Here is a 12,129-nt window from a genome sequence, read left to right as displayed (position 1 = left end):
CCGGGGTAGGAGTAGCCAGGTGGAAAGCATGGCCAGCCGTAGAAAAATGCTTATTGAAATTCTCAATTATGGTGGATTTATCAGTGGTGACAGTGTTTCCTATCTTCAGTGCAGTGGGCAGCTGGGAGGAGGTGTTCTTATTCTCCATGGACTTTACAGTGTCCCAGAACTTTTTTGAGTTAGTGTTGCAGGAAGCAAATTTCTGCTTGAAAAAGCTAGCCTTGGCTTTTCTAACTGCCTGTGTATAATGATTTCTAGCTTCCCTGAACAGCTGCATATCACGGGGGCTGTTCGATGCTAATGCAGAACGCCATAGGATGTTTTTGTGTTGGTTAAGGGCAGTCAGGTCTGGGGAGAACCAAGGGCTATATCTGTTCCTGGTTCTAAATTTCTTGAATGGGGCATGTTTATTTAAGATGGTTAGGAAGGCATTTTTAAAAAATATCCAGGCATCCTCTACTGACGGGATGAGATCAATATCCTTCCAGGATACCCCGGCCAGGTCGATTAGAAAGGCCTGCTCGCAGAAGTGTTTCAGGGAGCGTTTTACAGTGATGAGTGGAGGTCGTTTGACCGCTGACCCATTACGGATGCAGGCAATGAGGCAGTGATCGCTGAGATCTTGGTTGAAGACAGCAGAGGTGTATTTAGAGGGGAAGTTGGTTAGGATGATATCTATGAGGGTGCCCGTGTTTAAGGTTTTGGGGAGGTACCTGGTAGGTTCATTGATTATTTGTGTGAGATTGAGGGCATCAAGTTTAGATTGTAGGATGGCTGGGGTGTTAAGCATGTTCCAGTTTAGGTCGCCTAGCAGCACGAACTCTGAAGATAGATGGGGGGCAATCAGTTCACATATGGTGTCCAGAGCACAGCTGGGGGCAGAGGGTGGTCTATAGCAGGCGGCAACGGTGAGAGACTTGTTTTTAGAGAGGTGGATTTTTAAAAGTAGAAGTTCAAATTGTTTGGGTACAGACCTGGATAGTAGGACAGAACTCTGCAGGCTATCTTTGCAGTAGATTGCAACACCGCCCCCTTTGGCAGTTCTATCTTGTCTGAAAATGTTGTAGTTTGGAATTAAAACTTCAGAATTTTTGGTGGTCTTCCTAAGCCAGGATTCAGACACAGCTAGAACATCCGGGTTGGCAGAGTGTGCTAAAGCAGTGAATAGAACAAACTTAGGGAGGAGGCTTCTAATGTTAACATGCATGAAACCAAGGCTATTACGGTTACAGAAGTCGTCAAAAGAGAGCGCCTGGGGAATAGGAGTGGAGCTAGGCACTGCAGGGCCTGGATTCACCTCTACATCGCCAGAGGAACATAGGAGGAGTAGAATAAGGGTACGGCTAAAAGCTATGAGAATTGGTCGTCTAGAACGTCTGGAACATAGAGTAAAAGGAGGTTTCTGGGGGCGATAAAATAGCATCAAGGTATAATGTACAGACAAATGTATGGCAGGATGTGAATACAGTGGAGGTAAACCTAGGTATTGAGTGATGAAGAGAGAGATATTGTCTCTAGAAACATCGTTGAAACCAGGAGATGTCATTGCATGTGTGGGTGGTGGAACTAATAGGTTGGATAAGGTATAGTGAGCAGGACTAGAGGCTCTACAGTGAAATAAGCCAATAAACACTAACCAGAACAGAAATGGACAAGACATATTGACATTAAGGATAGGCATGCTTAGTCGAGTGATCAAAAGGGTCCGGTGAGTGGAGAGGTTGGTTGGTGATTTAGACAGCTAGCCAGGGCATCGGTAGCAAGCTAGCATAGGATGGAGGTCTGTTAGCCACCCCTTACGTTCCGTCAGTAGATTAGTGGGGTTCCGTGTGGTAGAGGGGATTAATCCAAATCACACAACAACAACAAAAATAAAAACAATAGATATAGTTATAGAGGCCCAAGAAGAAAATATAATAATAATAATTTAAAAAATAATTAAAAAATAATAATAATAAAAAAATTGTCCGATTGTCTATTCAGATAGCAGCCGGTAAGACAGCTAACGGTTAGCAGGCCGCAGATGGGCGTTCAGGTAACGTCGCGACGGAGGAGCCGGCCGAATAACTCCTTCGGGTAGATAACGTCGGCAGTCCAGTTGTGAAGGCCCGGTGGGGCTCCGCGAAGGCAGTAAAACGGGTCCGGATAGGTGACTGCAGCCCAGGTGTGATTGATGGAACTCAGGAGTGATTGACGGAGCTTGCTAGCTCCGATGGTCACACGGATAGCAGCTAGCTAGCTGTGAGATCCGGGTATGAATGTCCAGGGACATGGAGAGAAAAATTGGTCCGGTATGTTCCGTTCCGAGCCGCGCTGCGCCGTACAGAACTGGCGATAGATTTTCGAGCTAAAGGATAGCTGATGACCACAAAACGATTTGCCAGTAAAGGAGCTAACTAGCTTCTGAACTAGCTTCTGGATTAGCTTCTGGCTAGTTTCAGGCTAGCTTCTTGGAGTTTCTGGCTAGCTTCTTGGAGGATTACAGATCTGAGGTAAATAATACTTTTTTATAAATATACATTGGTGAGGCGGGTTGCAGGAGAGTGTTTTGAAGATGAGTTGATGGAAAATAAAAATAAAATGTATGTGAAAAAGTTGTAAATATATATATATACAGGACACGACAAGACGAGGACAAAAGACGTCTGAACTGCTATGCCACCTTGGAGACATCAGCACCTGTGGTTCTGATTTGTAATTTGACTAGACTGAATGAATTCTATAAATTTTCTCTTTAATATGCATACTTTTGAGCATAACATTCTATACTTGTTTTCTAGTACAATATTCTATACTTGTTTTCTAGTACAATATTCTATGCTTGTTTTCTAGTACAATATTCTATGCTTGTTTTCTAGTACAATATTCTATGCTTGTTTTCTAGTACAATATTCTATGCTTGTTTTCTAGTACAATATTCTATGCTTGTTTTCTAGTACAATATTCTATGCTTGTTTTCTAGTACAATATTCTATACTTGTTTTCTAGTACAATATTCTATACTTGTTTTCTAGTACAATATTCTATACTTGTTTTCTAGTACAACATTCTATACTTGTTTTCTAGTACAACATTCTATACTTGTTTTCTAGTACAATATTCTATGCTTGTTTTCGCTCATAAAAAAAACAAGGGTATTTCTGGGTTCTAAGAGGTTTTCCACAAATTGCTTAATTCTCTCATCTCTGTCGTTTGCCTCCTGGGGTTTAACTGGGCCGTGTTACTGTTTATTTTATTTCTGGCACCATATAACAATGTTGTGTGTTGTGACTGAACAGAGACAGGGGAGAGGTGGCTGAAGTTAACCCATAATTTAGTACAGTAACACCTCCCCCCCAAGCACCGTAGTACAGCTCTATCAGTGTACACCATTACAGGCCAGCCTTGGGAAGCCTCAGTAAGCATGTCCATAGTGAGCCACTCTTGGGAAAGCCTTTCTTCGTCTCCCTACGGGGTTTCCATGTGTCCCCAGTAATGGTATACTCCAGAGTTAGCATGTGTTTGACCGTGAACACAGAGTCACCCCTGACCATGGCGGTAAACAGTGCTCCCTTAGTGTTGATGTAACTTCCTGGTATAGCGGTCCACTGTCCCGTGGTGATGTTGTAACGGTCCATGAGGCAGCGTAGGAAGTCGTCCGATGGCCCATTGCGCATCACATACAAATTGTCCCTGTGGGCCACCATACAGTGTCCGTAGCTCTGCGGCCTTATCATCGTGGTGACTAACATCCACTTGTCCTTCGCCGGGATGTACTCGTAGATATCCGTGGTGTCTGGCGGCCTCCAGAAACACACAAACATCCGCCTTCGTGCGATGGCGCATGCCACAGCTGCCACAGGCCGTGGTGCGGACTGCACGAACGCCCATTCTCCTGTGGCTACATCATAAGCCTCGGCGGAGGACATGGTTATTTTCTGGTGCTCACCTCCGATGGCGTACAACTTCCCCTCGTACCCCAGAAGGGTGAAGTCGGCACGGGGCTGTTGTGGTCCAGGAAGCACACTCCACGTACTCGTCCCTGGGTCGTAGCAGAAGCCGCCGTCCACCGTGCCTTTGCCATAGCCGTAAATACCCCCCACCACATATAGCCGGTTGTCCAGGACGGCGATGCCCGCCATGGAGGTGCTGGCGTGGGTGGGGAGGTCTGTTAGGTGCCTCCACTCTCCCTCCACCTCGTCCAGGTAACACACGGTCCTAAAGGAGTCCTTCAGCAGCTCCATAGAGGGTGAGTGGGTTCCCAAAGCGACGAAAGATGCTGGCGACAAAGACTCTGCATACAGTACCAACTCCTCAGGTAGAGTGTTTGTTGCCTCACCCTTCAGGTCACTATAGGCGTCGCAGAGGAACAGGGCAGCACAGTGGAACAGGTTGGGTAGACCAAAGATGGCCGCTGCGTGGTAGAGTAGGAGGCAGTTGTCAGAGTCAATGATATCGCAGAGATGCTGGGACAGTAACGCCACCTGGAGAAAGGCAGCACATTCCACGGCCTCTATTAGTTCTTCCGGGTCCTGTAGAGAAAGTTTCTCGCCCCTGGACACTGCCAAAGCAATCAGGAAACCCCGTGCATGCACTCCTCCTTTCAGATGCAGCTCATCCTCCTGGCTCTCCCTCATGCCAGACCGGAAGAGGGCGCGGAAGTACTCGCTGCACTGCTCCAGCAAAGCCCGGTCCACAGTTAAAACGCTCCCTTCCAACCTTACCCTCAGAGAGCCTGCCTGCTGCGCTCCCTCCCCCAGCTTGGGGCTCTCACTTTGGGCTTCGGCAGCTCTTTCGAGTCCCTGGCTTCTGGAGGCCTCCATCTCATTCTGAGGTTCCTCTACTTCAAACTTGTTCCTGGTGACAATACACTATGGCAAAGTGACACAGGCTAGGACTGACAAGGTTTTCCCCAGGCTTGATGATATTTCAAGGTGTGCTAGGAGTGTGTAGAGTTGTATTGCCGCCTCTCTGCCTGCTCTGAAAATAGAATGGTGCTATAGATAGCAACAGAACCGCTCACTAGCGTCTGATAGGAAAGGGAAACTGTTGACATCTAAGCGACATTACAACAGGCTGCAGTTAAATCTCATAGCAAGCGCGCCCTTGACTACGTTATGAATAATGAAGTAGGTACAAACAGAAATGAAATTTTTACTGCTACTGCCTATCAACAATACAAACTGCTATTACTATAAATGATGAAGACAATAACAATATGGTGAAATAAAATGTTGCATTATATAAAAATGACTGTTATTATGCTAACAACTCTAATTGAAGTTTGGGGAAGCTAATTTTCACCATGAAAACGGACCATTATAATGAAGCATTCATCATCGCATTTCCAGCCATTTGCAGACTACTGTAAGATAGCCTACTATTTGTAATGTGATGAGTAGATTGGATAGTCATAATTTAGGCTAGTAATATACTGTAACTCAATCACTGTTTGTTAAAAAGACTACTCAGTGCATGGCTGAACCAGTATAGCCGTAGAGGCCTAGGCTATAGGCTATATCAGATACATTTCTTCTTTCTTTGCAAGAGGAAAAATGTGGCCTTTTATAAACACATTTCATTCAATTCTACTACACTTTATATTACTGGAGATGTTAGCAGAATCTTTTTTAATGTGAGAAATGACAGGGTAGCCTACTCTGCTGACATTGACAAACAGACATATGAAAACGACGCTGTCCATATAATAGGCCTACGAGAAGGGGAGACACAAATAGAAAACGACATCCACTGGAGGAGGAAATTATTGTCCCGAAACAAGCTTTTAAGTGGTACTGAGCCAACAATGATAAAGAGTGAATATGCTCAGTGCACACTCATCGGGAATGTGGCAGATGCACTCCGCTGGTGCCAATAAACTACTGGCCTACTGTTGTTCGCTCAATTAAGTTGGGAATGAAGGAAATTCAATTAGCATAATACAAAAATCCTATAAAAATCGGTACATTTAAGCTAGAAATATGTTTTTTTGCCTTGGATACGTCTCAGTCCACCGCATCCGGGGATGTTGCACTTCCGCATCTGCATTGAAAGTTGACAGAGCTAGAGCGGTGTTTGTCAGACCATGAGACATCTGGAAAATGTATCTTCTCACAAAATTGTCTGTAGAGTCCGAATGGCATCTCTGGCCCCCACAAGCGTCTTAGGACCCATACTAATATGACCCCTCTGTGGAAAGGTGAGACTCTCACGAACACGTACATGTTGGTTGTTTTGCCAACAGGCCTCACAAGATTAATCTGAAGGTCCCCCAGTACCAGTTGAAAAATGAGGGGAAGTACACTGTACTGTATATACAAATGTATGTGGACACCCCTTCAAATTAGTGGCGTCAGCTATTTCAGCCATACCCGTTGCTGACAGGTGTATCAAATTTTGCACACAGCCATGCATTCTCCATGGACAAACATTGGCACTGAAGACTTCAGTAATTTTCAACGTGGTACTGTCATAGGATACCACCTTTCCAACAAGTCAGTTCGTCAAATTTCTGTCTTGCTAGAGCTGCCCCAGTCAACTGTAACTGCTGTTATTGTGAAGTGGAAGCATCTCAGAGCAACAACGGCTCAGCCGTGAAGTGGTAGGCCACACAAGCTCACAGAACGGGACCGCCGTATGCTTAAGTTTGTAGCTCTTCCTCGGTAGTGCGTCTGTCCTCTTTCCTAGACTACATAAAGAAACATGTTAAAAAGTAATGAGTTTGATGCAACAAATCACAACGTTTAGTTAAAATATAGATACACTATTATTTATTAACATTATTAGCACAAAAATGCGTTCAAGGCAGTAGGAGACAGACGAAAGTGCATTTAGCTACTGGACAATGAAAGAAAGCCAGTAGAACCAGTAGAACATGAGAGAAATAGGCTACTGGTTTCAATGACATATGGAAGTCTTTATGAAGTTATTGCCTCCACGGATATGGTGGGATTTTGCCTAGGCTACTTTGAAGCAAGGTAAAACATGCCTCATAATATGTACAAACACTTAAGTATACAGTCGTGGCCAAAAGTTATGAGAATGACACAAATATTAATTTTCACAAAGTTCGCTGCTTCCGTGTGTTTAGATATTCTTGTCAGATGTTACTTTGGAATACTGAAGTATAATTACAAGCATTTCATAAGTGTCAAAGGCTTTTATTGACAATTACATGAAGTTGATGCGAAGAGTCAATATTTGCAGTGTTGACCCTTCTTTTTCAAGACCTCTGCAATCTGCTCTGGCATGCTGTCAATTAACTTTTGGGCCACATCCTGACTGGCAGCCCATTCTTGCATAATCAATGCTTGGAGTTTGTCAGAATTTGTGGGTTTTTGTTTGTCCACCCGCCTCTTGAGGATTGACCACAAGTTCTCAATGGGATTAAGGTCTGGGGAGTTTCCTGGCCATGGACCCAAAATATCGACGTTTTAGTTATCACTTAGTTATCACTTTTGCTTTATGGCAAGGTGCTCCATCATGCTGGAAAAGGCATTATTTGTCACCAAACTGTTCCTGGATGGTTGGGAGAAGTTGCTCTCGGAGGATGTGTTGGTACCGTTCTTTATTCATGGCTGTGTTCTTAGGCAAAATTGTGAGTGAGCCCACTTCCTTGGCTGAGAAGCAACCCCACACATGAATGGTCTCAGGATGCTTTACTGTTGGCATGACACAGGACTGATGGTAGCGCTCACCTTGTCTTCTCCAGACAAGCTTTTTTCCGGATGCCCCAAACAATCGGAAAGGGGATTCATCAGAGAGAATGACTTTACCCCAGTCCTCAGCAGTCCAATCCCTGTACCTTTTGCAGAATATCAGTCTGTCCTTGATGTTTTTCCTGGAGAGAAGTGGCTTCTTTGCTGCCCTTCTTGACACCAGGCCATCCTCCAAAACTCTTCGCCTCACTGTGCGTGCAGATGCACTCACACTTGCCTGCGTGAGTTCTGAGTTCTGAGCAAATTCTGTACTGGTGGTGCCCCGATCCCGCAGCTGAATCAACTTTAGGAGATGGTCCTGGCGCTTGCTGGATTTTCTTGGGTGCCCTGAAGCCTTCTTCACAACAATTGAACCGCTCTCCTTGAAATTCTTGATGATCCGATAAATGGTTGATTTAGGTGCAATCTTACTGGCAGCAATATCCTTGCCTGTGAAGCCCTTTTTGGGCAAAGCAATGATGACTGCACGTGTTTCCTTGCAGGTAACCATGGTTGACAGAGGAAGAACAATGATTCCAAGCACCACCCTCCTTTTGAAGCTTCCAGTCTGTTATTTGAACTCAATCAGCATGACAGAGTTATCTCCAGCCTTGTCCTTGTCAACACTCACACCTGTGTTTAAAAAAAATATATATTTATTTATTTTTTATTTAACCAATTTTTCTCCCCAATTTTGTGGTATCCAATTGGTAGTAGTTACAGTCTTGTCTCATCACTGCAACTCCCGTATGGACTCAGGAGAGAGCCATGCGTCCTCCGAAACACAACCCAACCTAGCCTCACTGCTTCTTGACACAATGCACATCCAACCCGGAAGCCAGCCGCACCAATGTGTCGGAAGAAACACCGTACACCTGGCGACCTGGTCAGCGTGCACTGCACCCGGCCCGCCGCAGGAGTCGCTTGTGCGCAATGACACAAGGATATCCCAAACCCTCCCTAACTCGGACGATGCTGGGCTAATTGTGCGTCGCCCCATGGACCTTCCGGTCGCGGCCGGCTGCGACAGATCTTGGGCTCGAACCCAGAATCTCTGGTGGCACATGCAGTGCCTTAGACTTAGACCACTGCACAACCCGTGAGGCCCACTCACACCTGTGTTAACGAGAGAATCACTGACATGATGTCAGCTGGTCCTTTTGTGGCAGGGCTGAAATGCAGTTGAAATGTTTTTTGGGGGGGGTTCAGTTCATTTGCATGGCAAAGAGGGACTTTGCAATTAATTGCAATTCATCCGATCACTCTTCATAACATTCTGGAGTATATGCAAATTGCCATCATACAAACTGAGGCAGCAGACTTTGTGAAAATGTATATTTGTGTCATTCTCAAAACTTTTGGCCACGACATATTTTCAAAATGCATACTGCCTCCAGCTCATTTCAAATTGTTTTGTCATGCGTTGATGAAGCCTGCCTTCCGTTGCCTATACATTTAAATGGTGAATGGGAAGTGCACTTCAATTACCAGTTGAGAAATAAAAATTGTAGCTATTTTTAATCATTAATCACTTTTTTTTTACTCAAAATTGCATTTAGAATTGTAGGGCAATGATTATGCTTATAAAAGCGCTGATTTTCCGCTCAAAGCCTCTGTGTGCTGTGTTCGTGTGATAAGTACAATCCATAACAATTATACACGCAACAATTTAATTCCACTAAATAATGCAATTTAACAGACAGACCGATAGGCACGACCGGTCAAATGTATTTCCATCAGTGAATAGGCTTTAAGCATATTTTTTTTTACAATAGGCCTGTGACACTTTTATTTATTGGCTTTTAATTTTGGTATTGGTATTGGTATTGGCCAAAAGCCGGCTATTACCGGTGTGTGTGCACTGTGCAGAGAAACACTGATGGAATATTGCACCATCATTCCATCCTCTCACACTCAGAACAGACCCATGCTAAGACTCTGACACATGGACACATCACCGCCCCATAGTAGGCTGTCTAATCCCTATTTTCTGGTCATTAGGTCCTCAATATCCCTATCATTTATATCCAGACAGGCGGATAGACAGACAGACGTTTACACACACACACACACACACACACACACACACACACACACACACACACGCACACACGCACACACGCACACACACACACACACACACACACACACACACACACAGCAAAGGGGAAAGTGTGAGAGAGAATACATTGACCTGTGAAGGGTATATAATCATATTTTTACAATGTCCATTTAATCACCAGACATATTTGTTACAGTACATCTCTAGGAGAAGGTCAGTAGCCAGATCCTCTGTTCTACCATGCTGCTTAATGATGCAGAGAGGGTTTCTCTAATTTAAACACGACACAGCCACTCCTCTCTCTCTCCTTCTGTCTCAGTCAACCTGCTCCATCCCATCAGCTCTCTCAGTCAATCTGCTCCATCCCATCAGCTCTCTCAGTCAACCTGCTCCATCCCATCAGCTCTCTCAGTCAACCTGCTCCATCCCATCAGCTCTCTCAGTCAACCTGCTCCATCCCATCAGCTGTCTCAGTCAACCTGCTCCATCCCATCAGCTCTCTCAGTCAACCTGCTCCATCCCATCAGCTCTCTCAGTCAACCTGCTCCATCCCATCAGCTCTCTCAGTCAACCTGCTCCATCCCATCAGCTCTCTCAGTCAACCTGCTCCATCCCATCAGCTCTCTCAGTCAACCTGCTCCATCCCATCAGCTGTCTCAGTCAACCTGCTCCATCCCCATCACCACCTCAGTCAACCAGCTCCAGCCCCATCAGCTCTCTCATTCAACCTTCTCCAGCCACATCAGCTCATTTAATAATCTTTGAAATCTAAAAGAATCTGTGTGCACGTGTTAACAGCTCCAAGACAATGGTTAAATGTGTTAGGAGTGTGTAAGGAGTATTAAAAGTGTTTAGCATGTTACTGTACAAAATATAGTCTTAAAAGTGTGTCGGGTGTGTTAGCAGTATTAGGAGTGTGTTTATGTTCTCGCTTCTCCATATTCTGTTCTCTGTCCCGGGCCCTGGGGCAGTGGTGTTTTTCACCTTGGCTGCCAGTCAGTCGTTCAGAGCTGTAGAAACCAGAGTCTGTAAAACACACAGAGAGAACAAAACTGTTTGTGTTTTAAATATGGCTTTTACAAAAGCCAGATCTCTGATCCCATTTGTCAACTAGTCTCTGAGGAAACAGGAAGAGGAAACAGAAAGGGCATAGAGCCGTGCGTAGCTCAGGAGGGCATGCACAGTTCCCCCTCAGGGCTAAGGTAGATTTTATATTTGCTCTGAAATGTTTGTTGTTGTGTGTATTGGCTTTGGCTCTGTGGTCTGGTTGTAGCTTTAAAAAAGGTAAATAATGTAACCTTTATTTAATTAACTAGGCAAGTCAGTTAAGAACAAATTCTTATTTACAATGACAGTCTAGCCCGGCCAAACCCAAACAACACTGGGCCAACCTCCCTATGGGACTCCCAATCACAGCCAGATATGATACCGCCTGGATTTGAACTGTAGTGATGCCTCTTGCACTGAGATGCAGTGCCTTAGACCGCTGCGCCACTCGGAAGGCCAAATAGTGTGCTATGGTTCCTTTGGTGTGATCTAGTTCAGGCTCAGGCCGGAACTGTGGTGTGTATGCTGGTGTGGTCCCTTGTCTTGGTCCAGTCTGTTGGTCAGGTCTAGTTGAGGTCTGGTCCAGTCTGTTGGCCAAGTCTAGTTGAGGTCTGGTCCAGTCCTGGGGTCTAGTCTAGTTGGGATCTGGTCCAGTCTGTTGGCCAAGTCTAGTTGAGGTCTGGTCCAGTCCTGGGGTCTAGTCTAGTTGAGGTCTGGTCCAGCCCTGGGATCTAGTCTAGTATGCCAAGTCTAGTTGAGGTCTGGTCCAGTCTTGGGGTCTAGTCTAGTTGAGGTCTGGTCCAGCCCTGGGGTCAAGTCTAGTTTAGGTCTCATCCAGTCCTGGGGTCTAGTCTAGTTGAGGTCTGGTCCAGTCTGTTGGTCTGGTCTCATTGAGGTCTGGTCCAGTCCTGGGGTCAAGTTTAGTTGGCCAAGTCTAGTTGAGGTCTGGTCCAGTCCTGGGGTCTAGTTTAGTTGAGGTCTGGTCCAGTCCTGGGGTCGAGTCTAGTTGAGGTCTGGTCCAGTCTGTTGGTCAGGTCTAGTTGGGGTCTGGTCCAGTCTGTTGGTCAGGTCTAGTTGGGGTCTGGTCCAGTCTGTTGGTCAGGTCTAGTTGGGGTCTGGTCCAATCTGTTGGTCAGGTCTAGTTGGGGTCTGGTCCAGTCTGTTGGTCAGGTCTAGTTGAGGTCTGGTCCAGTCTGTTGGTCAGGTCTCGTTGAGGTCTGGTCCAGTCTGTTGGTCAGGTCTAGTTGAGGTCTGGTCCAGTCTGTTGGTCAGGTCTCGTTGAGGTCTGGTCCAGTCCTGGGGTCTAGTCTAGTTGAGGTCTGGTCCAGCCCTGGGATCTAGTCT

General features: G+C 45.6%; 2 protein-coding genes across 2 annotated transcripts in view; one reads left to right on the top strand and one right to left on the bottom strand.

The window, feature by feature from the left end:
- Nucleotides 1-12,129, top strand: part of LOC109910153 (neuronal acetylcholine receptor subunit alpha-7-like) — a 72,528-nt gene that overhangs the window by 29,430 nt on the left and 30,969 nt on the right. The window lies entirely within an intron of this gene.
- On the bottom strand, nucleotides 2,955-5,002 carry LOC109864780 (kelch repeat and BTB domain-containing protein 13). Its single transcript, XM_020452727.2, has one exon. The coding sequence runs from the start codon at nucleotides 4,800-4,802 to the stop codon at nucleotides 3,372-3,374; it is 1,431 nt and encodes a 476-aa protein (XP_020308316.1). The 5' UTR covers nucleotides 4,803-5,002; the 3' UTR covers nucleotides 2,955-3,371.

Source organism: Oncorhynchus kisutch, linkage group LG19 (genome assembly GCF_002021735.2).
Source record: "Oncorhynchus kisutch isolate 150728-3 linkage group LG19, Okis_V2, whole genome shotgun sequence".
In the NCBI taxonomy this organism is placed as follows: Eukaryota; Metazoa; Chordata; class Actinopteri; order Salmoniformes; family Salmonidae; genus Oncorhynchus; species Oncorhynchus kisutch.
Note: the sequence above shows the minus strand (reverse complement) of the source record. Positions and strands in the feature narration are given on the sequence as shown.